Below are 24840 nucleotides of genomic sequence, written 5' to 3'. Positions count from 1 at the left end.
ACGAAATCCTTATACGTAACCTGGCGTTTCAACCTAGCGGACACTATACAAACTTTTAAAAGGTACACAACTTAATTTTTTAATGCAGCTTGGCGGTGGACTGTTTGCTTAAACAAGTTAATATTAAGCCGGTTGTGTGTTCAATCTTGACTTCAAGCTTTCGTGACTGCAGGAATTCATATTATTTGGGTCTTTCGGTAAAGTCACGTAGATGGATTCGAAGAAAATAACAAAAAAAACTACGACGTTTCGATCGCAACACAAGCGGTCGCCTTCTTCCTGAAGACGACCGCATCTGCAGAACACGAAAGAATGAAGGCATCTAATCCATTCCCCGTCCTGAATATCGCTTTTTTAGGTTAAATTGCGTAAATACAAATGTGTCGTTAAACCCGCCACCACCCGACGTGCTGTACTAGTGACGAATTGGCACGTTCTGTTTACGTGACAAACATTGCTGATTGGCTGTCGGGTGGTGGCGGGTTTAACGACACATTTATATTTGTGCGGTCTAACCCAAAAAAAACCTGTGTTATGGATGATATTGGTCGCGAAAGCCTCGACTGCTTCGTGTTAAACATCAATCCCCCCGTGTTTAGTGTGCACGCCGTAGCAACGTGCTTGGAATCGACAGGCGTGAAAGTTGAACTTGGGAACAAAGCGACTTAAGGACAGTCACCTCTGGAACCGAACGCGTTCGTAAGTAGAAGAGTCCCTGTAAACCGTGTTCCGTGTTCTGTCGCCGCTCACACACCACGATCATGGCGAGTGACTTGAGTGCACAGCGGGGCGCGTCGCTTCTGAGAATTAATCACGCGAGCCCCACTCACTCCACACTTCCACTTTTTATTATTTTTGGGGTGGGAAAATAACTTTTTTAGTATTGGGGGGGGGGGGGGAGGGGTTGCGAGCTGCTTGGTCGCCCCCGGTCAAGACCTCCCCCTCTACCCACGCCAACTCCAACCAACCTCGCTACCGACTTCCTTCGTTGGTTCCACACTCTGCCTGACTCTCACCACGAACTCAACTCTCAAAGACCACCACCACCACTGCTCTCCACCACCCACAAATTATCTCCACCACCACTCACCACCACTCACCACCACTGGTCACCACCATTGCTCTCCACCACCACCGCTTCTCTCCACAACCACCACCACTGCTCTAAACAACCATCACCAACTTCTCTCCACCGCCACCGCTCTCCACCACCAACATCTCTCCACCACCACCAACCTCCAACTTCCTCCTTCACAACCACCTGCCACAACCACCACCAACTTCTCTCCACCAACACCGCTCTCCACAACAACCACCAACATCTCTCCACCACCATCCACCGCTCTCCACAACCACCAACCTCCAACTTCCTCCTTCACAACCACCTGCCACAACCACCACCAACTTCTCTCCACCACCACCGCCACCCCTCTCCACCACCACCGCCACCACTCTCCACCACCAACATCTCTCCACCACCACCAACCTCCAACTTCCTCCTTGACAACCACATCCCCTCTCGCTTCCCCAAGCGGCACGAGGGCTCGGGTGCTTGCGGGTAAATGCGATCCAGGAAGCACGGCGCTGAGCACGCAGGTGCAACGTATGTACACAAAGACAAAGATCACCCGTATTCTTAGGTTTTTTCGGCAAAGTCACGTAGGTAAAACATCAAAATTAATGAAAATAAAATAAAACAAAAATCACGACGTTTCGGAGGCAACACAAGTCTCCGTCATCAGGTGGGACCGTCACAGCCTTATATATAAGCTTATAAGGGATTACATCTTGAATCATTGCCTCACTTGATGCAGCTAATTCGGCTGTGACGGTCCCACCTGATGACGGAGACTTGTGTTGCCTCCGAAACGTCGTGATTTTTGTTTTATTTTATTTTCATTAATTTTGATGTTTTACCTACGTGACTTTACCGAAAAAACCTAAGAATATGATTCCTTGCAGTCACGAAAGCTTCAAATCTAAAGATCACCCGTATAGCCTTTGCCAGACTGTTGGGGCAAGTGCTGTTCGCACGGAGCAACTCGTGAGGCCGGCACGGCACACGCGGGGGTGGGTGGTCAAACACCACGCCCGGCCGCCTTTGTCTCCACTCGCCCCAGTGCTAATCGAACTCGGGTCACCGGGTTCGTAGCGCAACGCCCTAACCGCTGCACCACCGCTCACTCCCCCCTCCCCCCCACACAAATTAATACAAAGACAACGATCCCCCGTGTAGCCTTAACAGACTTGGGGCAAGTGCTGTTAGCGAGGAGCACCTATGAAGGCTGGAACGGTACACGAGGGGGTGGGTGGCCAGCACCACGCCAGACCGCCTTTGTCTCCCCAGTGGCGATGTTTACACGCCTCACCAGGTACTCATTTGAGGCTGAGTCGACCTAGGAGAGGCCCCGGTACCGATTCAGATAAGCGTCACTGCTGTTGGTCGTGAGCGGGAATTGAACTCGGGTGGCCGGATTCGTAGCGCAGCGCGCTACCCGCTACGCACACACACGCACACACACGCACACACACACACAGGTTCTCACCGCAAACTCGTGGAGGAAAAATTACGCATTTCCGCAGGCGAAAGCATACATTTACACACTCACATTTACACACTCACATTTACACACGTCCACACTCATTTACACACGTACCGCAGCATCAGTTGAAGCGTCAGCCGCAGATTGTTCGCTCTCTCTCTCTCACACACCACACACGCACACATCCCATCAGTCTCTCGCTCACGTAATCACACTCCCTCGCACGCGCACACACACTCACTCCCCCTGTGGCACGCTCGTTCACACACGCACACACCATCTCATCCACACACACACACCATCTCATCCACACACACACCATCTCACACACACACACCATTTCATCCATAAACATCATCTCATCCCCACGCACACACCATCTCATCCACACACACCATCTCACACACACACCATCTCATCCACACACACACCATCTCATACTCACACACACCATCTCACACACACCATCTCATACACAGACACACACCATCTCACACACACCATCTCACACACACACACACGCACCTACACACGCCCCTACACACGCACCTACACACGCCCCTACACACGCACCTACACACGCACCTACACACGCGCCTACACACGCGCACCTACACACCTACACACACACCTACACACACACCTACACGCACACACACCTACACACGCACACCTACACACGCACAGACACCTACACACGCACACACACCTACACACGCACACACATCTACACACCTACACACGCACACACATCTACACACCTACACACGCACACACACGCACACATACCTACACACACGCACCCAACACGCAAACACCTACACGCACACACACCTACACACGCGCACACACCTACACACACACACACCTACACACCTGCTCACTCACCCACAACAACATCCATTAACCGTGCGCACGCGCGCACGCGCGCAATCTCACACTCTCTCTCACACACACACAAGACAAAGATCCCCCGTATAGCCTTAAGAGACTACCCCAACACACACACAATACACACACACCGCACTATCTCCAAACCACGCGCCCGTCCCCAGTAGGCGGGTGGGGGGGGGGGAAGTGGGAACTCCACCACCACCATCATCACCACCACCACCACCATCAACAACAACACCACCACCATCATCATCATCATCGCAAAGGCGATGTCGGGGCAGCGCGCGTCCACCGCCGCCGCGTCGCTGTTCCTCTTCCTCTGCCGCCACTGCTGCTGCTGCCTGCCGCGTCGCTCCCGCTGCTGCTGCTCCTGCTGCTGCCTGTCCCGCGGCGAGATGGAGCAGGCGCGGCGCAGCAGGCAAATCGACGCGTCCATAGCCCACGAGCGGCGCGCGACGAGACGCCTCGTCAAGGTCCTCCTGCTGGGAGCCGGCGAGAGCGGCAAGAGCACATTCCTCAAGCAGATGAGGATCATCCACGGCGGCGACTTCCAAGCGCCCGCGCTGCGCGAGTTTCGCTCCGCCGTGCGCGCGAACGCGCTCGGCGGCGTCAGAGCCCTCGTGGAGGCGAGGGAGCGGCTGTGTCTGCCGTGGAGCGAGAGCCGGAGCCAAGCGGTGGCCGCGCGATTCCTGCACGAGCTCGACGCTGTGCTGGAGCCTCGGATTTGCCGGCAAGGGGACGCGGCTGTGTCCGGACGCGAACCCGGGTCGGGGGAGATTTGCGGCGCTGCCTGCGATAGTGCCGATGGAGACGACGCCGAGGGGATGGCACTGGCCACCACCCAAGACGCCTTCTCGCGACTGGTGCCGGCCATGCAGCAGCTGTGGAGAGATCGAGGCATACAGGACACGTGGGACAGGCGCAGGGAGTTCCAGGTGGTGCGTGCGGGGGTGGAGGGGGGGGGGTCGCCTGGGGGGTCTGTCCCCGGGGGAGAGGGGGTCTGTGGGTGTCTGTGGTGGTGTCCTGTGGGTGTCCTGTGGGGGTCTGTGGTGGTGTCTGTGGGTGTCTGGTGGTGTCCTGTGGGTGTCCTGTGGGTGTCTGTGGTGGTCTGTGGGTGTCCTGTGGGTGTCTGTGGGTGTCCTGTGGGTGTCCTGTGGGTGTCTGTGGGTGTCCTGTGGGTGTCTGTGGGTGTCTGTGGGTGTCTGTGGTGGTGGTGTCCTGTGGGTGTCCTGTGGGTGTCCTGTGGGTGTCCTCTGGGTGTCTGTGGGTGTCCTGTGGGTGTCCTGTGGGTGTCTGTGGGTGTCCTGTGGGTGTCCAGTGGTGGTGTCTGTGGGTGTCCTGTGGGTGTCCTGTGGGTGTCTGTGGGTGTCCTGTGGGTGTCCTGTGGGTGTCCTGTGGGTGTCTGTGGGTGTCCTGTGGGTGTCTGTGGGTGTCCTGTGGGTGTCTGTGGTGGTCTGTGGGTGTCCTGTGGGTGTCTGTGGGTGTCTGTGGGTGTCCTGTGGGTGTCCTGTGGGTGTCCTGTGGGTGTCCTGTGGGTGTCTGTGGGTGTCTGTGGTGGTGGTGTCCTGTGGGTGTCTGTGGGTGTCCTGTGGGTGTCCTGTGGGTGTCCTGTGGGTGTCCTCTGGGTGTCTGTGGGTGTCCTGTGGGTGTCCTGTGGGTGTCTGTGGGTGTCTGTGGGTGTCCTGTGGGTGTCCAGTGGTGGTGTCTGTGGGTGTCCTGTGGGTGTCCTGTGGGTGTCCAGTGGGTGTCTGTGGGTGTCCTGTGGGTGTCTGTGGGTGTCCTGTGGGTGTCTGTGGGTGTCTGTGGTGTCCTGTGGGTGTCTGTGAGGGTCTGTGAGGCTCCGTGAAGGTCTAATGTGTGTATTTGCCGGTAGCATGTATGTGTGTGTGATCGCATACGTGAGTGTGTACACAGACGTGTACCTGTGTGCCCCCGTGAGTGTGTCTGCTTGCAAGTGATAGGTGCTCGCTAACAGCGAGAGCAGCCTACAAGGTAGGCAACGACTGGATGAGTGTTTGCAAGCTAAGCAGCTTTGAGCCTGCTCAGTGCTTGGGTGGGTGACCACCTGTGCAAAAACAGGGTACCCATCGCATGCGGGCAGTGTAGCAACAATCCAGTGTTGTACCATACTTCTATGCGTCCGCGTCTGTACTCCCCCGGGCCCTTCACCACACCCGCACCGAGCGGCGTGGTGAAAGTTTGGTGAAATAGCAACGACCAGCAGTGGACTGGGAAATGAATCGGCCTCCGTGCCGTCTGAACGAGCGCAATCGACGCGCACATCGCTGTTGCGTCGGCGGTTCGCTCCCGGTCTCGGCGTGGTCCATCAACCCCCCCCCCCCTCCCTCCTGAGCTATGGCAGGCGCGGATCTTCTCCACTGCTCGACTGCACGCGCGGTGTGCTCCTTGCGAATTTGCATTCGAATCACATCACCGACAACCGCTCTCCCCCCCTCCCCATCAGAACACACACACACTGCACACTTCGTACATATGTATGTAGGTCGAACTTCTTGCGCACCATACGTAGTCGACCGTCCTCATCGGAAGGTGTGGGGGGTGGAGGGGGGGGGAGCACAACAGGAATGGGTTCTCGGTGGTGTGGACCTGGATCCGAGTCGATCTCCCGTCGCGGTTTGCCGAAAACGACGGGCATGCTTATATATACTCTTAGTTCTTTCGGTAAAGTCACGTAGGTAAAAAAATGAAATTAAAATTAATTTAAAAAAAACAATAAAAATCACGACGGAAGCTTGTGTTGCCTCCGAAACGTCGTGATTTTTATTGTTTTATTTTTATAAATTTTCATTTCATTTTCTACCTACGTGACTTTACCGAAAGAACTAAGAGTATGAATCCTTGCAGTCACGAAAGCTTCAAATCTAGGATGGGGATGCTCTCCGGCCCGGCGTGGTGGATGGAAGAGGAGGCCAAATACCCCCTGGAGGCCAGGGGAGAAGGCTCAGTGATGCTCCGTCAGAGTGGGAACTCTTCTGCTAGCGGTAGCGTGAGCGCGCAGTTGCAGAGCTGCGCCTTTGCCCTGTGCACCTCTCGCCGCAACGCGCAAGTTTACATTTACATCGCATTGACCTCCGAGGTTCGGTTCAGCGTGGTGTTGTTGTTGTTGTTTCATATTCATCACCGTTTTCTCTATTAGCACTTTGTCTCCCTGCGAAGATGAGACGTTGGCAAGGTCCACCACGGGCAACGTAACGCGGGTCAACTCCATCATCTCCACGCTCCAGCCAGGCAGTGGGAGAAATTCCTCAGTCCTATGGGCCGGGGTGGGGGTGGCGGGGTAGCGGCCCGGGGGAGGGGTGGGGGGTGCCAGACGAAGCTAGTGTGGAGCCTCTAGTATATGTTGTTATAAAGGGGCCCTAAATAAAAAAAACACGTAAATATTAAAACATACATGTTTTACTTGCATAGTAAAGTAATTGTATTTTTTAAATTTACTATACAGCCAGACAATACGACAAATCGCTAGCCTTAAACACCCAGTTGTTCATAAAAGTTGAAGGCGGTATAGTACTATAGTAATAGAGCAAGTGCAGAATCACTGAACCGGAATTGATAGCTTGAAAGCATTTAGCGCGGGGCCCTTGAAAGTGCGGGGCCCGTAGCTACTACACATGTAGCGTCTACATATGTAGCTGCTTTTGCTACGAGGATAATCCAGCACTGGGAGAGGGGGGCCAGTAACTTCATGGCTGCAGACTTGAATGCCGACTAAAAGAGGAGGACATTTCCCCAAACAATGTCGAGGCGAATTTCGATGTAAAGCTTTCGTGACTGCAGGGATTCATCTTCTTGGTTCTTTCGGTAAAGTCACGTAGAAGGAAAATAATAAAATAATAAAAATGAAACATTAAATCATTCTCACGACGTTTCGGCCACCACGCAAGCAGCCGTCTTCAGGTGGAGAACAGGTCTGTCAAGTAGACAGTCTGTCAAGTAGACAGAGTCTGAATTCAGACTCTGTCTACTTGACAGACCTGTTCTCCACCTGAAGACGGCTGCTTGCGTTGTGGCCGAAACGTCGTGAGAATGATTTTATTATGTTTTATTTTTATTATTTTATTATTTTCCTTCTACGTGACTTTACCGAAAGAACCAAGAAAATGTCGAGGCGGTGACGGCGACTTATTTGTTGAGCATCCGCAGCAGCGACGCGATCCTTTAGGACCGGCTCGCAGACGAGAGAATGTCGCTTCTGAGATCCATTAAAAATCAATTAAGGGGGTGGGGGGGCAGCAATTTTCACCCCCCACACACTCCCTGGCGCTGGCTGTCAGTCAGCCTTTTGTAATGGGGCGTACGTGAACCTCGACGCCGAATGTAACGGGATGGTCTTTTTGGTTCTTTCGGTAAAGTAACGTAGAAGGGAAATAAGAAAATAATAAAAATAAAACCTTTTTTATTATTTCCCTTCTACGTGGCTTTACGTAGAAGGGAAATAATAAAAGAAAATTTTATTATTATTTTATTATTTCCCTTCTACGTGACTTTACCGAAAGAACCAATAAGATGTAACGGGATGGTCTTCTTGGTTCTTTCGGTAAAGTCACGTAGAAGGAAAATAATAAAAAGAAAAGAAAAAAATGTATTATTCTTATTTTATTATTTCCCTTCTACGTGACTTTACCGAAAGAACCAAGAAGATTAATCCCTGCAGTCACGAAAGAAACTTTAAATCGAAATTTAACGAGATGGTGTTTCTATCATCTGTGCCTTTATCGGCGACCAGGCTTGGACCATCGAACTCGCTCGACTCTTAAGAAGCCGCTTCAACCGCAGCTCGGTCTGTGAGAGTCTGTTAATGGCCTGGGTCGCTCGGTCGATCTATGTACATCTACGTAAGTCTGTAGGTCTCGACGCGAGCTACTGGTGACCAGGCTGAGTCCCTCAACTCGCTGTGCTCTTGAGAAACCCGGTGTAACCGCAGGCAGCGGCTGGAATCCGGATTCGAACCCCGTGGGAGGTTCGCGTCGACGGCGCCGTGACCTCCGAGGCATCTGCTGGTCACTTCAAGAGCGAATCGATTCCTGAAATTTTGGGACAAAATACATTTTCGAATCGCGCAGTGACCCATCGGAGAGTGGTCGGCGTGAGAAGGGTAAGGTGATGTTACGGGGAGAGGCAGAGGTCGCAACCGGGTACCCGATACCCGTACCCTACCCGATACCCGGCTACCCGTACCCGGCCGGGTACGGGTACCCGTTTGCGACCCTGGTGCGGCCGGGTACGGGTAAGGAATCAAAACCCGTGTGCGACCTCTGGGGAGAGGGTTAGTGAATCGTCCCACCCTGGCTTGGCTTACCAGGGCATGCGCCGGCTTAGCCTGCGAGGTGATGATTCGGAGGCGCAGCTCATGCATATTTAAGGCGGACATATACAGTGGTGGTGCCGCGCCCTCTCAATAACGACCTTGGGTTCATCCGCTGTGCTCCTCGCAATCTCCACTCCATCTCCTCTCTCGCCGCATTGCTTGCTCCTCGGCGCTATGCATTAATAATGCTACCCCCCCCCTCCACCACCACCCCGCCACCACCACCACGTGCCCCCCTCTGCAACATGACATGACCCACCCTCCCCACCACCCCCCCGCCACCCTCCCCACCACCCTCCCCACCCCACAACAATCGTCCGCATTTTGAGATGAAAACAAATGCGGGCAGGACCACCGCCCTGTCCTGCCTCGACATCGGCCCTATTGGCTTCACAGAGCCGACATTATCAAGTGGATAATACACCTCCTATTTGTCCCCCAACATAAAACGAATGAATTAATTCTAGATTTGAAGCTTTCGTGACTGCAAGGATTCATGTTCTTAGGTTTTTTCGGTAAAGTCACGTAGGTTACTTGATACAGCAATCGTGCTGTGACGGTTCCACCTGAAGACGGAGGCTTGTGTTGCCTCCGAAACGTCGTGATTTTTATTTTACTTCACTTTTATTAATTTTACATTTTTTACCTAAGTGACTTTACCGAAAAAACCTAAGAGAATGAATTAATGATTATTTCTGTACGCATCCTATCGGCCGGCAACGTTGGCTTAATGCGGTGTTCTTCGTTGCGAGGCTGCGTGGCCCATTGCCGGGCCCCTGGGTGGTCTTGAGTGCGGCCCTCGACATTACACAGAGTGAAAACACCCCTCCCCCTCCACCCCACCCCATCATGATCGTGCTGCTGTCAAACCCCACAGTGGTTTCAAAAGGTGCGGCGAAAGTGGCTGCCACTCTGAAAATGAGCGAAGAACACTGGCCGAGCACAAGGAAACTTCCGGCTCGGTTTCGACATTCAGTCTCTCATCAGCAGAGTCGGGCTCGCTTGAAACAACGCCGGTGACCTGCCACGTGTCGAGGAGGCGAACGCCACCGACTCTGCGGACGAGACGCTGCGTGTTCATCACAAGCACCGTGTGTTGTTAACGCAGTGACATGATTCCTTGCAAAGGGTTTCGGTTTTGGTGTTTTAACATCTTAACACCTCCTGTGTCATTGCCAGAAAGGGTCAAACCTTTTATACTGGTAGGAACCACCTGGTTCCACCAGTCCACAGGGGATTATTGTGTCCGTCCGTCGTGCATCAAAAAAAGTGGCGGGGTGGGGCTGGGTGGAGAGGGGAGGGTGGGGACGGGCTGGGTGGGGAGGGTGGGGTGGGGCTGGGCTGGGTGGGGAGGGTGGGGCTGGGTGGGGGGTGGGAGGGGTGGGGCTGGGTGGTAGTAGCAGCTACTACATGTAGTAGTAGCAGCTAATAGCAGCTACTACTACATGTAGTAGCTGCTACTACATGTAGTAGCTGCACAAGCTACTACACGTGTAGCTACTTGTGCTACGAGGATAATCTGGCACTGGGCGGATTTTGGCTCGGCCATCGCACAACGACGGAGCTCACCGCATCACCGCGCGGCACTTTCAGATGCGGTTCTGTGGCTGTCTGGAACGCTCTTCCTTCCGATGTTCGGAAGCCACTGGAGCTTTGCACTTTTAAATCATCTAGAGGGAAAATGTATTTCTTTAGAACTGCTTTTCGTGTTTAGTTTGTTGTCCTTCCCCTGCATCTCCGATTAGCACGGTTAGCTACGTACGGTGCGAAAGAAGTTCAACTTACATACAAACATACATAGTCTGTCTCATTACTATTGTCTCTGTCGTTTGTATTGTCTGTCTCATATCTATTGTCTGTCCAATTTCTGTGTGTATCTTTACTATTGTCTGTCTGGTTTGTATTGTCTCGTATGCAGTGTCTCATTTGTATTGTCTCGTTTGTATTGTCTGTCTCGTTTGTATTGTCTCTCTCGTTTGTATTGTCTCGTATGTATCGTCTCGCTCGTTGAGAACCTGAACAATGCTGCTGGTGATGATGATGATAATGGATGATTCAAGTTCAAGTTCATTTGATGCTAGCTATAGTCACCCTGCTCAACATGCGGCGATGATGATGATGATACTAATGATGACGATTGAGGAATTGTGATGGCTACAACGGCAATGATGGTGGTGGTGGTCTTGTTTACGTTGCAGGCAGAGTCCCTGAAATTCTTCCTCGACAACCTGGAGCGCATCTCTGAGCCGGTGAGTTTGGGAGTCGGCGGTGCTCCGCGCGGAAGACCTCTAGCGGAGTGCGCAGGCGGTGCCACTCCGCTGGCGGTGTCACCCCGCAGGGGTCACGTGCCGGAGGGTGGCACAGGGGTGGGGCAGGCTAGAATTGTCGGGGTGTGTGGTTGTTAGGGGGGTGTGGTTGTTAGGGGGGTGTGGTTGTTAGGGGGGTGTGGTTGTTAGGGGGGTGTGGTTGTTAGGGGGGTGTGGTTGTTAGGGGGGTGTGGTTGTTAGGGGGGTGTGGTTCAGTGACGTGCGGTGAGGTCAATGGCTAGGGAGGCATTGGCTAGTGTCGGAGCCAGATTCACACACTGATGGGGGGCGTGTCCTCACTGAGGGGGCGTGTCTTCACTGAGGGGGCGTGTCCTCGCCGAGGGGGCGTGTCCTCACTGAGGGGGCGTGTCTTCACTGAGGGGGGTGTGTCTTCACTGAGGGGGTGTGTCTTCACTGAGGGGGGTGTGTCTTTACTGAGGGGGCGTGTCCTCACTGAGGGGGGTGTGTCTTCACTGAGGGGGGTGTCTTCACTGAGGGGGCGTGTCTTCACTGAGGGGGCGTGTCTTCACTGAGGGGGCGTGTCTTCACTGAGGGGGCGTGTCCTCGCTGAGGGGGCGTGTCCTCACTTAGGGGGCGTGGTCTCGCTGAGGGGGCGTGTCTTCACTGAGGGGGCGTGTCTTCACTGAGGGGATGTGTCTTCACTGAGGGGGGTGTGTCTTCACTGAGGGGGGTGTGTCTTCACTGAGGGGGCGTGTTTCACTGAGGGGGGCGTGTCCGCTGAGGGGCGTGTCCTCACTGAGGGGGCGTGTCCTCACTGAGGGGGCGTGTTAGACACATCCCCCTCAGTGAGGCAGATGTGATCGCTGCCTCCCCTGGTGCTTTTTCATTGCAGTTTTATGACGAGACCAGCGAGCCTAAATATCTTTATACACATGTGTGAAATAAGTTACCTGGAGTATGGAAGGCGAGGACATGAAATGAAGGGGTCGACAAACATTACATTGGTTGAAACACTGAGATAGTAACAGGCATGCGCTTATTGCCCACGCTCCATCCAGTTACTGAGGGGTTGCGCAATCAGAGGGGAGGCTGAGCTCGTCGCTGCCTCACCTCTCGTCTCTCCCTGTGTTTGCAGCGGAGCTCCGCAAATTTGGCGATTTTTACCATAAAAATTATTGGAATCGTACAGAAATGACATTTATAACACAGATCAGTGGAAAATCTTAGTATTTATTTCATTTGATAATTCTTTTTTTTTACTTTTCGTAACAGCTGTTTGCATTGGAGTATGACAGGTAAGGCTCTGCCTCCCCTGCCTCCCCTTACCGCACGTCCCAGGTGTAGTTGTAGGGGTGTGTGGTTGGTAGGGGTGTGTGGTTGTAGGGGTGTGTGGTTGTGTGAGTGGGGAGTGGTGGTGTAGCGGTTAGCGCGCTGCGCTATGAACCCGGCAACCCGAGTTCGATTCCCGCTCACGGCCAACACCGCTGACGATTATTTGAACCCGTTCTGGGCCTCCCCTAGATCGACTCGGCCTCAAATGAGTACCTGGTGCGGTGTGTAGTAAGCATCGTCACGAGGGAGACAAAGGCGGCCGGGCGTGGCGTGCCGGCCTTCCGTAGCTGCTGCTGCTGCTGTTGCTACTCCGCTAAAGCAGCACTTTGCCCCCAACAGCCCTGTTCCAGAAGGCAGCCTATACGGGGGATCTTTGTCTTTGTGAGTCGGTTCGGGGGGACGGTAGTTGGTGTGTGGGGGGGGGATGGTGGTGAGTTGGTCAGACGTCACCGGTGAGCTAATCAAATCGCTGCTCACCAATTAGCAGCGGACAGCATTGGCGCGTGAGAGTGGTGAGTGTGGGTGAGTCCATTTAAAGCTTTCGTGACTGCAGGGATTCATCTTCTTGGTTCTTTAGGTAAAGTCACGTAGAATGGAAATAATAAAATAATAAAAATAAAACAAAATAAGATAATTCTCACGACGTTTCGGCCACAACGCAAGCAGCCGTCCTCAGGTGGAGAACAGGTCTGTCTCCTCGACAGACCTGAATGACGCTGTCTCCTCGACAGATCTGTTCTCCACCTGAGGACGGCTACTTGCGTTGTGGCCGAAACGTCGTGAGAATTATTTTATTATTTTTTTATTATTATTGTATTATTTCCATTCTACGTGACTTTACCGAAAGAACCAAGAAGCTGTGGGTGAGTCGTTGAGAGAGAGAGAGGGGTGGGGGGGGGGTAATTCGCCCCACGTGGCCGCTGGTTTTTGTTATCGCGCTCCAGCACAACCGGTGGGGGCTTCCTGTGATAGAGGCACCGGACGGGGCCGTGCGTGGGTTTGGGTGAGGTGGTGGTGGTGGTGGGGATGAGTTTGGGGTGAGGTGGGGGGGAGATGAGGTTGGGGTGAGGTGGGGGGGGGGCCAAACCTCACCACCCCCTCCACCGCAAGCAGCGGTGTGCAGCATGCAGCATGCAGCATACAGCATGCAGCATACAGCATGCTGCATGCTGTATGCATCATACAGCATGCAGCATGCTGTATGATGCATGCTGTATGCAGTATGCAGTATGCAGCATGCAGCATACAGCATGCTGTATGCAGCATGCAGTATGCTGTATGCAGCATGCAGTATACAGCATGCAGCATACTGCATGCTGTATGCAGCATGCAGTATGCTGTATGCAGCATGCAGTATACAGCATGCTGTATGCAGCATGCTGTATACTGCATGCTGCATACAGCATGCTGTATGCAGCATGCAGTATGCTGTATGCAGCATGCAGTATACAGCATGCTGTATGCAGCATGCAGTATGCTGTATGCAGCATGCAGTATACAGCATGCTGTATGCAGCATGCAGTATGCTGTATGCAGCATGCAGTATACAGCATGCTGTATGCAGCATGCAGTATACAGCATGCAGCATACTGCATGCTGTATGCAGCATGCAGTATACAGCATGCAGCATACTGCATGCTGTATGCAGCATGCAGTATACAGCATGCTGTATGCAGCATGCAGTATACAGCATGCAGCATACTGCATGCTGTATGCAGCATGCAGTATACAGCATGCAGCATACCGCATGCTGTATGCAGCATGCAGTATGCTGTATGCAGCATGCAGTATACAGCATGCTGTATGCAGCATGCAGTATACAGCATGCAGTATGCTGTATGCAGCATGCAGTATACAGCATGCAGCATACTGCATGCTGTATGCAGCATGCTGTATGCAGCATACAGCATGCAGCATGCATCATACAGCATGCAGCATGCAGTATGCAGCATGCATCATACAGCATGCAGCATACAGCATGCAGTATGCAGCATGCATCATACAGCATGCAGCATACAGCATGCAGTATGCAGCATGCATCATACAGCATGCAGCATACAGCATGCTGTATGCAGCATGCATCATACAGCATGCAGCATACAGCATGCTGTATGCAGCATGCAGCATGCAGCATACAGCATGCAGTATGCAGCATGCATCATTCAGCATGCAGTATGCAGCATGCTGCATACTGCATGCAGCATGCTGTATGCAGCATGCAGCATACAGCATGCAGCATGCATCATACAGCATGCAGCATAACGCCGTTTCTGAGCGGTCGACGACGAACTACTTTCTTGGGCGAGCTCAGATGTGATGGTGATGATGATGATGATGAGTCTCTTGAATTCTACGGCAAGACGGTGGGGGTTCCTCGCTTAACGCGTGGTGTTCACACTTGCAGCGCGTTTTTCGCTAGAACGCGCTTCTTTCATTCGGGAACACTGCACGCAACGTGGAACGCGCGTCCCGTTATGACGTGCGCCTCGTTATAACGCCGTTTCTGAGCGGTCGACGACGAACTACTTTCTTGGGCTGAGGCTGGTGTAGTGATACGCATCGCTGTCAAACCCAGACGGTTTACCTCCCCGTATTCTCTTGTGCACGGAAATTGAGTTTTCAGGTCCATACGGGCGTACAGACGTTTCAATGCGGGCAACTAAAATTGTGTTTTTGTGTTTCTCCCTTGTGATGGGACTCTGTAGGATGAACGTAGCGGTTCACAAGGGGCACGGGGTGACCACTACGGTCTGAGTTTGTGTGCAATAAGGTAGCGGGCACTGATGAGGGCTTGACAGGTATGGACGCAGCACGCGGAGTGATGCGGTGACGCGGCGGCTTGACCCTCCGTTATTTGTCCCGCCGCGTCGCTGTGCGTAGTCGTGATAGTCGTGGTAGTGGTGGTAGTGGTGGTGGTAGTGGTGGTAGTGGTGGTAGTGGTGGTGGTAGTGGTGGTAGTGGTGGTAGTCGTGGTAGTGGTGGTAGTGGTGGTAGTGGTGGTGGTAGTGGTGGTAGTGGTGGTAGTCGTGGTAGTGGTGGTAGTGGTGGTAGTGGTGGTGGTAGTGGTGGTAGTGGTGGTAGTCGTGGTAGTGGTGGTAGTGGTGGTAGTGGTGGTGGTAGTTGTGGTAGTGGTGGTAGTCGTGGTAGTGGTGGTAGTCGTGGCAGTGGTGGTAGTGGTGGTGGTAGTGGTGGTAGTGGTGGTAGTCGTGGTAGTGGTGGTAGTGGTGGTGGTAGTGGTGGTGGTAGTGGTGGTAGTGGTGGTAGTCGTGGTAGTGGTGGTAGTCGTGGCAGTGGTGGTAGTGGTGGTAGTGGTGGTAGTCGTGGTAGTGGTGGCAGTGGTGGCAGTGGTGGTAGTCGTGGTAGTCGTGGTAGTGGTGGCAGTGGTGGCAGTGGTGGTAGTGGTGGTAGTCGTGGTAGTGGTGGTAGTGGTGGCAGTGGTGGTAGTGGTGGTAGTGGTGGCAGTGATGGTAGTTGTGGTAGTGGGGGTAGTGGTGGTAGTTGTGGTAGTGGTGGTAGTGGTGGCAGTGGTGGTAGTGGTGGTAGTCGTGGTAGTGGTGGTAGTGGTGGCAGTGGTGGTAGTGGTGGTAGTGGTGGCAGTGGTGGTAGTCGTGGTAGTGGTGGTAGTGGTGGTAGTCGTGGTAGTGGTGGCAGTGGTGGCAGTGGTGGCAGTGGTGGTAGTCGTGGTAGTGGTGGTTGTGGTGGTAGTGGTGGCAGTGGTGGTAGTGGTGGCAGTGGTGGTAGTGGTGGTAGTTGTGGCAGTGGTGGTAGTCGTGGTAGTGGTGGTAGTGATGGTAGTGGTGGTAGTCGTGGCAGTGGTGGTAGTGGTGGTAGTCGTGGCAGTGGTGGTAGTGGTGGTGGTAGTGGTGGTAGTGGTGGTGGTAGTGGTGGTAGTGGTGGTGGTAGTCGTGGTAGTGGTGGTAGTGGTGGTAGTGGTGGTGGTAGTGGTGGTAGTGGTGGTAGTCGTGGCAGTGGTGGTAGTGGTGGTGGTAGTGGTGGTAGTGGTGGTAGTCGTGGTAGTGGTGGCAGTGGTGGTAGTCGTGGCAGTGGTGGTAGTGGTGGTGGTAGTGGTGGTAGTCGTGGTAGTCGTGGTAGTGGTGGCAGTGGTGGTAGTGGTGGTAGTGGTGGTAGTCGTGGTAGTGGTGGTAGTGGTGGTAGTCGTGGTAGTCGTGGTAGGGGTGGCAGTGGTGGCAGTGGTGGTAGTCGTGGTAGTGGTGGCAGTGGTGGCAGTGGTGGTAGTAGTGGTAGTCGTGGTAGTGGTGGTAGTGGTGGCAGTGGTGGTAGTGGTGGCAGTGGTGGTAGTGGTGGTAGTGGTGGCAGTGGTGGTAGTGGTGGTAGTCGTGGTAGTGGTGGTAGTGGTGGCAGTGGTGGCAGTGGTGGTAGTGGTGGCAGTGGTGGTAGTCGTGTTAGTGGTGGTAGTGGTGGTAGTCGTGGTAGTCGTGGTAGTGGTGGTAGTGGTGGCAGTGGTGGCAGTGGTGGCAGTCGTGGTAGTGGTGGTTGTGGTGGTAGTGGTGGCAGTGGTGGTAGTGGTGGTAGTTGTGGCAGTGGTGGTAGTCGTGGTAGTGGTGGTAGTGGTGGTAGTGGTGGTAGTCGTGGCAGTGGTGGTAGTGGTGGTAGTGGTGGCAGTGGTGGTAGTGGTGGTAGTGGTGGTAGTCGTGGTAGTGGTGGTAGTGGTGGCAGTTGTGGTAGTGGTGGTAGTCGTGGTAGTGGTGGCAGTGGTAGCAGTGGTGGCAGTTGTGGTAGTGGTGGTAGTGGTGGCAGTGGTGGTAGTCGTGGTAGTGGTGGTAGTGGTGGCAGTGGTGGTAGTGGTGGTAGTTGTGGCAGTGGTGGCAGTTGTGGTAGTGGTGGTAGTGGTGGTAGTGGTGGCAGTGGTGGTAGTCGTGGTAGTGGTGGTAGTGGTGGCAGTGGTGGTAGTGGTGGTAGTGGTGGCAGTGGTGGTAGTTGTGGTAGTGGTGGTAGTGGTGGCAGTGGTGGTAGTCGTGGTAGTGGTGGTAGTGGTGGTAGTCGTGGTAGTCGTGGTAGTGGTGGTAGTGGTGGCAGTTGTGGTAGTGGTGGTAGTGGTGGTAGTGGTGGCAGTGGTGGTAGTCGTGGTAGTGGTGGTAGTGGTGGTAGTCGTGGTAGTGGTGGTAGTGGTGGTAGTGGTGGCATTGGTGGCAGTTGTGGTAGTGGTGGTAGTGGTGGTAGTGGTGGCAGTGGTGGTAGTCGTGGTAGTGGTGGTAGTGGTGGCAGTGGTGGTAGTCGTGGTAGTGGTGGTAGTGGTGGCAGTGGTGGTAGTTGTGGTAGTGGTGGTAGTGGTGGCAGTGGTGGTAGTGGTGGTAGTCGTGGTAGTGGTGGTAGTGGTGGTAGTCTTGGTAGTGGTGGCAGTGGTGGTAGTTGTGGTAGTGGTGGTAGTGGTGGTAGTCGTGGTAGTGGTGATAGTCGTGGTAGTCGTGGTACTGGTGGTAGTGGTGGTAGTCGTGGTACTGGTGGTAGTGGTGGCAGTGGTGGTAGTGGTGGTAGTGGTGGTAGTCGTGGTAGTTGTGGTGGTAGTGGTGGTAGTGGTGGCAGTGGTGGTAGTGGTGGTAGTGGTGGCAGTGGTGGTAGTGGTGGTAGTGGTGGTAGTCGTGGTAGTGGTGGCAGTGGTAGCAGTGGTGGCAGTTGTGGTAGTGGTGGTAGTCGTGGTAGTGGTGGTAGTCGTGGTAGTGGTGGTAGTGGTGGTGGTAGTGGTGGCAGTGGTGGCAGTGGTGGCAGTGGTGGTAGTCGTGGTAGTGGTGGTAGTGGTGGTAGTGGTGGTAGTCGTGGTAGTGGTGGCAGTGGTGGCAGTTGTGGTAGTGGTGGTAGTCGTGGTAGTGGTGGTAGTGGTGGTAGTCGTGGTAGTGGTGGTAGTGGTGGTAGTCGTGGCAGTGGTGGTAGTCGTGGTAGTCGTGGTAGTGGTGGTAGTGGTGGTAGTCGTGGCAGTGGTGGTAGTCGTGGTAGTGGTGGTAGTGGTGGTAGTGGTGGTAGTCGTGGCAGTGGTGGTAGTGGTGGTGGTAGTGGTGGTAGTGGTGGTAGTCGTGGTAGTGGTGGTAGTGGTGGTAGTCGTGGTAGTGGTGGTAGTGGTGGTAGTCGTGGCAGTGGTGGTAGTGGTGGTGGTAGTGGTGGTAGTGGTGGTAGTCGTGGTAGTGGTGGTAGTGGTGGCAGTGATGGTAGTTGTGGTAGTGGGGGTAGTGGTGGTAGTTGTGGTAGTGGTGGTAGTCGTGGTAGTGGTGGTAGTGGTGGCAGTGGTGGTAGTCGTGGTAGTGGTGGTAGTGGTGGCAGTGGTGGTAGTGGTGGTAGTCGTGGTAGTGGTGGTAGTGGTGGCAGTGGTGGTAGTCGTGGCAGTGGTGGTAGTGGTGGTGGTAGTCGTGGTAGTGGTGGTAGTGGTGGTAGTGGTGGTAGTCGTGGTAGTGGTGGTAGTCGTGGTAGTGGTGGTAGTGGTGGTAGTGGTGGTAGTCGTGGTAGTGGTGGTAGTCGTGGTAGTTGTGGTAGTGGTGGTAGTGGTGGTAGTGGTGGCAGTGGTGGTAGTGGTGGCAGTGGTGGTAGTGGTGGTAGTGCTGGCAGTGGTGGTAGTGGTGGTAGTGGTGGTAGTGGTGGTAGTCGTGGTAGTGGTGGCAGTGGTAGTTGTGGTAGTGGTGGTAGTGGTGGTAGTGGTGGCAGTGGTGGTAGTGGTGGTAGTCGTGGTAGTGGTGGCAGTGGTGGTAGTTGTGGTAGTGGTGGTAGTCGTGGTAGTGGTGGTAGTGGTGGTTGTGGTGGCAGTGGTGGCAGTGGTGGTAGTGGTGGTAGTGGTGGCAGTGGTGGTAGTTGTGGTAGTGGTGGTAGTGGTGGTAGTGGTGGCAGTGGTGGTAGTGGTGGTAGTGGTGGCAGTGGTAGCAGTGGTGGCAGTTGTGGTAGTGGTGGTAGTGGTGGCAGTGGTGGTAGTGGTGGTAGTGGTGGTAGTGGTGGTAGTCGTGGTAGTGGTGGTAGTGGTGGCAGTGGTGGCAGTTGTGGTAGTGGTGGTAGTGGTGGTAGTGGTGGTTGTCGTGGTAGTGGTGGTAGTTGTGGTAGTGGTGGTAGTGGTGGTAGTCGTGGTAGTGGTGGTAGTGGTGGCAGTTGTGGTAGTGGTGGTAGTGGTGGCAGTGGTGGTAGTCGTGGTAGTGGTGGTAGTGGTGGTAGTGGTGGTAGTGGTGGCAGTGGTGGTAGTTGTGGTAGTGGTGGTAGTGGTGGTAGTGGTGGTAGTGGTGGCAGTGGTGGTAGTTGTGGTAGTCGTGGTAGTGGTGGTAGTGGTGGCAGTGGCGGCAGTGGTGGTAGTGGTAATAGTGGTGGCAGTGGTGGTAGTTGTGGTAGTCGTGGTAGTGGTGGTAGTGGTGGTAGTGGTGGCAGTGGCGGCAGTGGTGGTAGTGGTGGCAGTGGTGCGTCGTATCTCGCCAAACTTTGATCATCACATTATTGACGGGGAAATTGTTTTTCGCTTCAGACGTCCACCACTACCGCGTGCCGGATGTGATGATAATAACGACGTCGCTTTTTTAATTCGACGGCAAATCTCTGGGTTCAAGGCTGTACAGCCCGCGGGCCCGGATGTGATGATGATAACGACGTCGCTTTTTAAATTCTACGGCAAATCTCTGGGTTCAAGGAGGTCGACGCTGGCCACGGGCGCAGATTGCCGCCGCACGTAGCCAAACCGTGCTCACCGCAGCTCCGATGAGCGCGGTTGGCTACGTTACGGCGCGACAGAAGTTCAACACACGGAGAGGGAGGGTGAGCAGAGTCGCGGAGTCGATGTCCCGCTGAAAGGGGAATAGAGAGAGAAGAGGAGAGAGAGAGAGCGGAGGGAATGGGAGGACAAAGATGCAAAAGGGAACGGAGAAGCGGCAGCAAGGGATTGAGAGTGAGCGTCTTCTTCTGTGCGGCTGATGTAGACGCAGAGCAAAGACTACGATCTTCTTGGTTCTTTCGGTAAAGTCACGTAGGAGGGAAATAATAAAATAATAAAAATAAAACATAATAAAATAATTCTCACGACGTTTCGGCCACAACGCAAGCAGCCGTCATCAGGTGTCTCCCCGACAGGCCTGGTCTTCACCTGAGGACGGCTGCTTGCGTTGTGGCCGAAACGTCGTGAGAATTGTATTTTGTTATGTTCTATTTTTATTATTTTATTATTTACGTGACTTTACCGAAAGAACCAAGAAGATGAATCCCTGCAGTCACGAAAGCTTTAAATCGAAATGTATTTTATTATGTTTTATTTTTATTATTTTATTATTTCCATTCTACGTGACTTTACCGAAAGAACCAAGAAGATGAATCCCTGCAGTCACGAAAACTTTACATCGAAATGACTACGATGTCACATCCAGGTGGTCAAACCAGCAGATAACCGCGTCGGGAGCAAGCGGCGGGGTTGTATCGCCGCTGTGATGTCTCCGTCGCATTCGCGGATCGGGCATTGCGTCGTTATCCGTCGCACGTTCTGTTCTGGATGACCACGGTTGCACCGCTGCTCGAGAGGTATTTTTTAAATCCTTTATATTAAGTTCACTTGCGCGCTTGCTTGCTTGCTTACGACCGTGCAAATCTTTCGGTCGTTTTTTAACCCACTTCCCGTGATCCAATCGAGCTGACATTTTCCACACAGACTCGTTGTGCGTGACAATTAATGTTCCTGAAAATGTTACACTTTTTAGGACAAAAATATTGTATTTAATTACCAATTGCTTAATGGTGCAATGCAATCATCTGACCCATAGGTGGCAGCCATCTCAAGCCAGAGGACGAGAGGACTCTAGCCGCCACGCATATAAAGGATTTAGAGTGAAAAACTTTGTTTTTACGGGTTATGCTTGTTTTGCAATGTTCCATTTGTGCATCGTCCAGCGGGGGTTATCCCGCATCTGCTGCCATGGTCTGTGCAGTGGATGCGCTTTAGGGGTGGACCATGAGTAGCTTCGTCGGGGAGCATCAGACCCCAGACGATCTTCTGCGTTTGGAGAGATGAGGACAGAGAGGTGGAGGAGTCTGCAGCACCAGGGGGACCTCGCCACGGCGTCTGTTTTCATAGTGGGCGGCGGCAGCTGCAGCGGGCAGAGGGAGGGAGGGCGGGGGAGGGATTCAGAGGGTGGTCGTAGTCTGGTTGTTGTCTAGTTGTATGGGTGTGTGGTTGTAGGGGTGTGTGGTTGTAGGGGTGTGTGGTTGTAGGGGCGTGTGGTTGTAGGGGTGTGTGGTTGTAGGGGCACGTGGTTGTAGGGGTGTGTGGTTGTAGGGGCGTGTGGTTGTAGGGGCGCGTGGTTGTAGGGGCACGTGGTTGTAGGGGTGTGTGGTTGTAGGGGTGTGTGGTTGTAGGGGCGTGTGGTTGTAGGGGTGTGTGGTTGTAGGGGCGTGTGGTTGTAGGGGCGTGTGGTTGTAGGGGTGTGTGGTTGTAGGGGCGTGTGGTTGTAGGGGAGTGTGGTTGTAGGGGCGTGTGGTTGTAGGGGTGTGTGGTTGTAGGGGAGTGTGGTTGTAGGGGCGTGTGGTTGTAGGGGTGTGTGGTTGTAGGGGAGTGTGGTTGTAGGGGCGTGTGGTTGTAGGGGTGTGTGGTTGTAGGGGTGTGTGGTTGTAGGGGAGTGTGGTTGTAGGGGTGTGTGGTTGTAGGGGTGTGTGGTTGTAGGGGAGTGTGGTTGTAGGGGCGTGTGGTTGTAGGGGCGTGTGGTTGTAGGGGCGTGTGGTTGTAGGGGTGTGTGGTTGTAGGGGTGTGTGGTTGTAGGGGCGTGTGGTTGTAGGGGTGTGTGGTTGTAGGGGCACGTGGTTGTAGGGGTGTGTGGTTGTAGGGGCGTGTGGTTGTAGGGGTGTGTGGTTGTAGGGGCGTGTGGTTGTAGGGGCGCGTGGTTGTAGGGGCGCGTGGTTGTAGGGGCGTGTGGTTGTAGGGGTGTGTGTGGTTGTAGGGGCGTGTGGTTGTAGGGGCGTGTGGTTGTAGGGGTGTGTGGTTGTAGGGGCGTGTGGTTGTAGGGGTGTGTGGTTGTAGGGGCGTGTGGTTGTAGGGGTGTGTGGTTGTAGGGGCGTGTGGTTGTAGGGGTGTGTGGTTGTAGGGGTGTGTGGTTGTAGGGGCGTGTGGTTGTAGGGGTGTGTGGTTGTAGGGGCGTGTGGTTGTAGGAGTGTGTGGTTGTAGGGGTGTGTGGTTGTAGGGGTGTGTGGTTGTAGGGGTGTGTGGTTGTACGGGTGTGTGGTTGTAGGGGTGTGTGGTTGTAGGGGCGCGTGGTTGTAGGGGCGCGTGGTTGTAGGGGCATGTGGTTGTAGGGGCGTGTGGTTGTAGGGGCGTGTGGTTGTAGGGGCGCGTGGTTGTAGGGGCGCGTGGTTGTAGGGGCGCGTGGTTGTAGGGGCGTGTGGTTGTAGGGGCGTGTGGTTGTAGGGGCGTGTGGTTGTAGGGGCGTGTGGTTGTAGGGGCGCGTGGTTGTAGGGGCGCGTGGTTGTAGGGGCGTGTGGTTGTAGGGGCGCGTAGTTGTAGGGGCGTGTGGTTGTAGGAGTGTGTGGTTGTAGGGGCGTGTGGTTGTAGGGGTGTGTGGTTGTAGGGGTGTGTGGTTGTAGGGGTGTGTGGTTGTAGGGGTGTGTGGTTGTAGGGGCGCGTAGTTGTAGGGGAGTGTGGTTGTAGGGGCGCGTAGTTGTAGGGGTGTGTGGTTGTAGGGGTGTGTGGTTGTAGGGGTGTGTGGTTGTAGGGGTGTGTGGTTGTAGGGGCGTGTGGTTGTAGGGGCGTGTGGTTGTAGGGGTGTGTGGTTGTAGGGGCGCGTGGTTGTAGGGGCGCGTGGTTGTAGGGGCGTGTGGTTGTAGGGGCGCGTAGTTGTAGGGGTGTGTGGTTGTAGGAGTGTGTGGTTGTAGGGGCGTGTGGTTGTCGGGGCGTGTGGTTGTAGGGGCGTGTGGTTGTAGGGGCGTGTGGTTGTAGGGGCGCGTGGTTGTCGGGGCGTGTGGTTGTAGGGGCGTGTGGTTGTAGGGGCGTGTGGTTGTAGGGGCGTGTGGTTGTAGGGGCGTGTGGTTGTAGGGGCGTGTGGTTGTAGGGGCGCGTGGTTGTAGGGGTGTGTGGTTGTAGGGGTGTGTGGTTGTAGGGGTGTGTGGTTGTAGGGGCGTGTGGTTGTAGGGGTGTGTGGTTGTAGGGGCGTGTGGTTGTAGGGGTGTGTGGTTGTAGGGGCGTGTGGTTGTAGGGGCGTGTGGTTGTAGGGGCGTGTGGTTGTAGGGGCGCGTGGTTGTAGGGGTGTGTGGTTGTAGGGGTGTGTGGTTGTAGGGGTGTGTGGTTGTAGGGGCGTGTGGTTGTAGGGGCGTGTGGTTGTAGGGGCGTGTGGTTGTAGGGGCGCGTGGTTGTAGGGGCGTGTGGTTGTAGGAGTGTGTGGTTGTAGGGGCGTGTGGTTGTCGGGGCGTGTGGTTGTAGGGGCGTGTGGTTGTAGGGGTGTGTGGTTGTAGGAGTGTGTGGTTGTAGGGGCGTGTGGTTGTACGGGTGTGTGGTTGTAGGGGTGTGTGGTTGTAGGGGTGTGTGGTTGTAGGGGCGTGTGGTTGTAGGGGCGTGTGGTTGTAGGGGCGTGTGGTTGTAGGGGCGTGTGGTTGTAGGGGCGCGTGATTGTTCTACAAGACGCCCGAGCCGAGTCAGATATTACGTTCCACATCATCGTTACGTCTCCCACCCACATTCTCTAACCCCCCCCCACCCCGCCCCCCCGCCCCCCCCAGCTGTACACGCCGTCACGCCAGGACATCCTGCTTGCGCGACGCGCCACCAAGGGCATCGTCGAGCACGAGTTCGTGATCCGCGGCGTGCCCTTCCGCATGGTGGACGTGGGAGGCCAGCGCTCCGAGCGCCACAAGTGGTTCCAGTGCTTCGAGGGCGTCACCTCGATCCTCTTCCTCGCCTCGTGCAGCGAGTTCGACCAGGCGCTGGCCGAGGACGGCGTCACGAACCGTCTGCGCGAGTCCATGGCCGTCTTCGACACGATCGTCAACAACCGCTTCTTCGCCGGCGTGTCCGTGGTGCTCTTCCTCAACAAGACGGACCTCCTGCTCGAGAAGATCGCCACCGTGAGCATCGCAGAATCGTTCCCCGAGTTCCGCGGGGACCCGCGCTGCCCTGGCGACGTCCAGGAGTTCCTCGTGCGCAGCTTCCGCGCGAAGAGGAGGGACTCGACGAAGCCCCTGTTCCACCACTTCACCACGGCCATCGACACGGAGAACATCAAGGTGGTGTTCAACGCCGTGCGGGACACCATCATCCAGAACAACATCCAGCAGCTGCTGCTCAACTGACGCGGAGGGGATTGGGGTGGTGGGGGGCGTGGGGGGGGGCTGTGGGGTGGGGGGGTTGAAGATGTGGTTTGGGAGGCGGAGTAGGGAGGTGTGATTGGGAGGTTGAGAGTGGAAAGGCGGTCGCAGACGCGATGGGAGATGTGACGGGGCATGCGATGAGAGATGTTGTGGGGGGCTTTGAGAGTCGAGAGGGAGTTGGAGGTTTAATGGGAGATGTGGGGCATGGGATATTGATAGTGGA

General features: G+C 54.7%; 1 protein-coding gene across 2 annotated transcripts; it reads left to right on the top strand.

The window, feature by feature from the left end:
• Nucleotides 1–3698: 3698 nt before the first annotated feature.
• On the top strand, nucleotides 3699–24627 carry LOC144730301 (guanine nucleotide-binding protein subunit alpha-12-like). 2 transcript variants are annotated; one of them, XM_078611000.1, is made up of 3 exons: nucleotides 3699–4372; nucleotides 10965–11015; nucleotides 24030–24627. In XM_078611000.1, the coding sequence occupies exons 1-3, from the start codon at nucleotides 3707–3709 to the stop codon at nucleotides 24597–24599; spliced, it is 1287 nt and encodes a 428-aa protein (XP_078467126.1). In that variant the 5' UTR covers nucleotides 3699–3706; the 3' UTR covers nucleotides 24600–24627. The 2 variants fall into 2 exon arrangements, with proteins under 2 accessions (XP_078467126.1, XP_078467125.1); XM_078610999.1 differs by having other exon boundaries at nucleotides 3699–4375.
• The last annotated feature ends 213 nt before the right edge of the window (nucleotides 24628–24840 follow it).

This window comes from Lampetra planeri, chromosome 35, assembly GCF_965212315.1.
Source record: "Lampetra planeri chromosome 35, kcLamPlan1.2.h2, whole genome shotgun sequence".
Taxonomy (NCBI): domain Eukaryota; kingdom Metazoa; phylum Chordata; class Hyperoartia; order Petromyzontiformes; family Petromyzontidae; genus Lampetra; species Lampetra planeri.
This window is presented reverse-complemented; position numbering and strand designations above follow the sequence as displayed.

What these genes read in the sequence shown, in the direction of transcription:
- LOC144730301 (XM_078610999.1), top strand. Translation starts at nt 3,707, where the DNA reads ATGTCGGGGCAGCGCGCGTCCACCGCCGCCGCGTCGCTGTTCCTCTTC. An exon ending in GGCGCAGGGAGTTCCAGGTG is followed by an intron (nt 4,376 to 10,964) that starts GTGCGTGCGGGG and finishes TTTACGTTGCAG; the next exon opens with GCAGAGTCCCTGAAATTCTT. An exon ending in TGGAGCGCATCTCTGAGCCG is followed by an intron (nt 11,016 to 24,029) that starts GTGAGTTTGGGA and finishes CGCCCCCCCCAG; the next exon opens with CTGTACACGCCGTCACGCCA.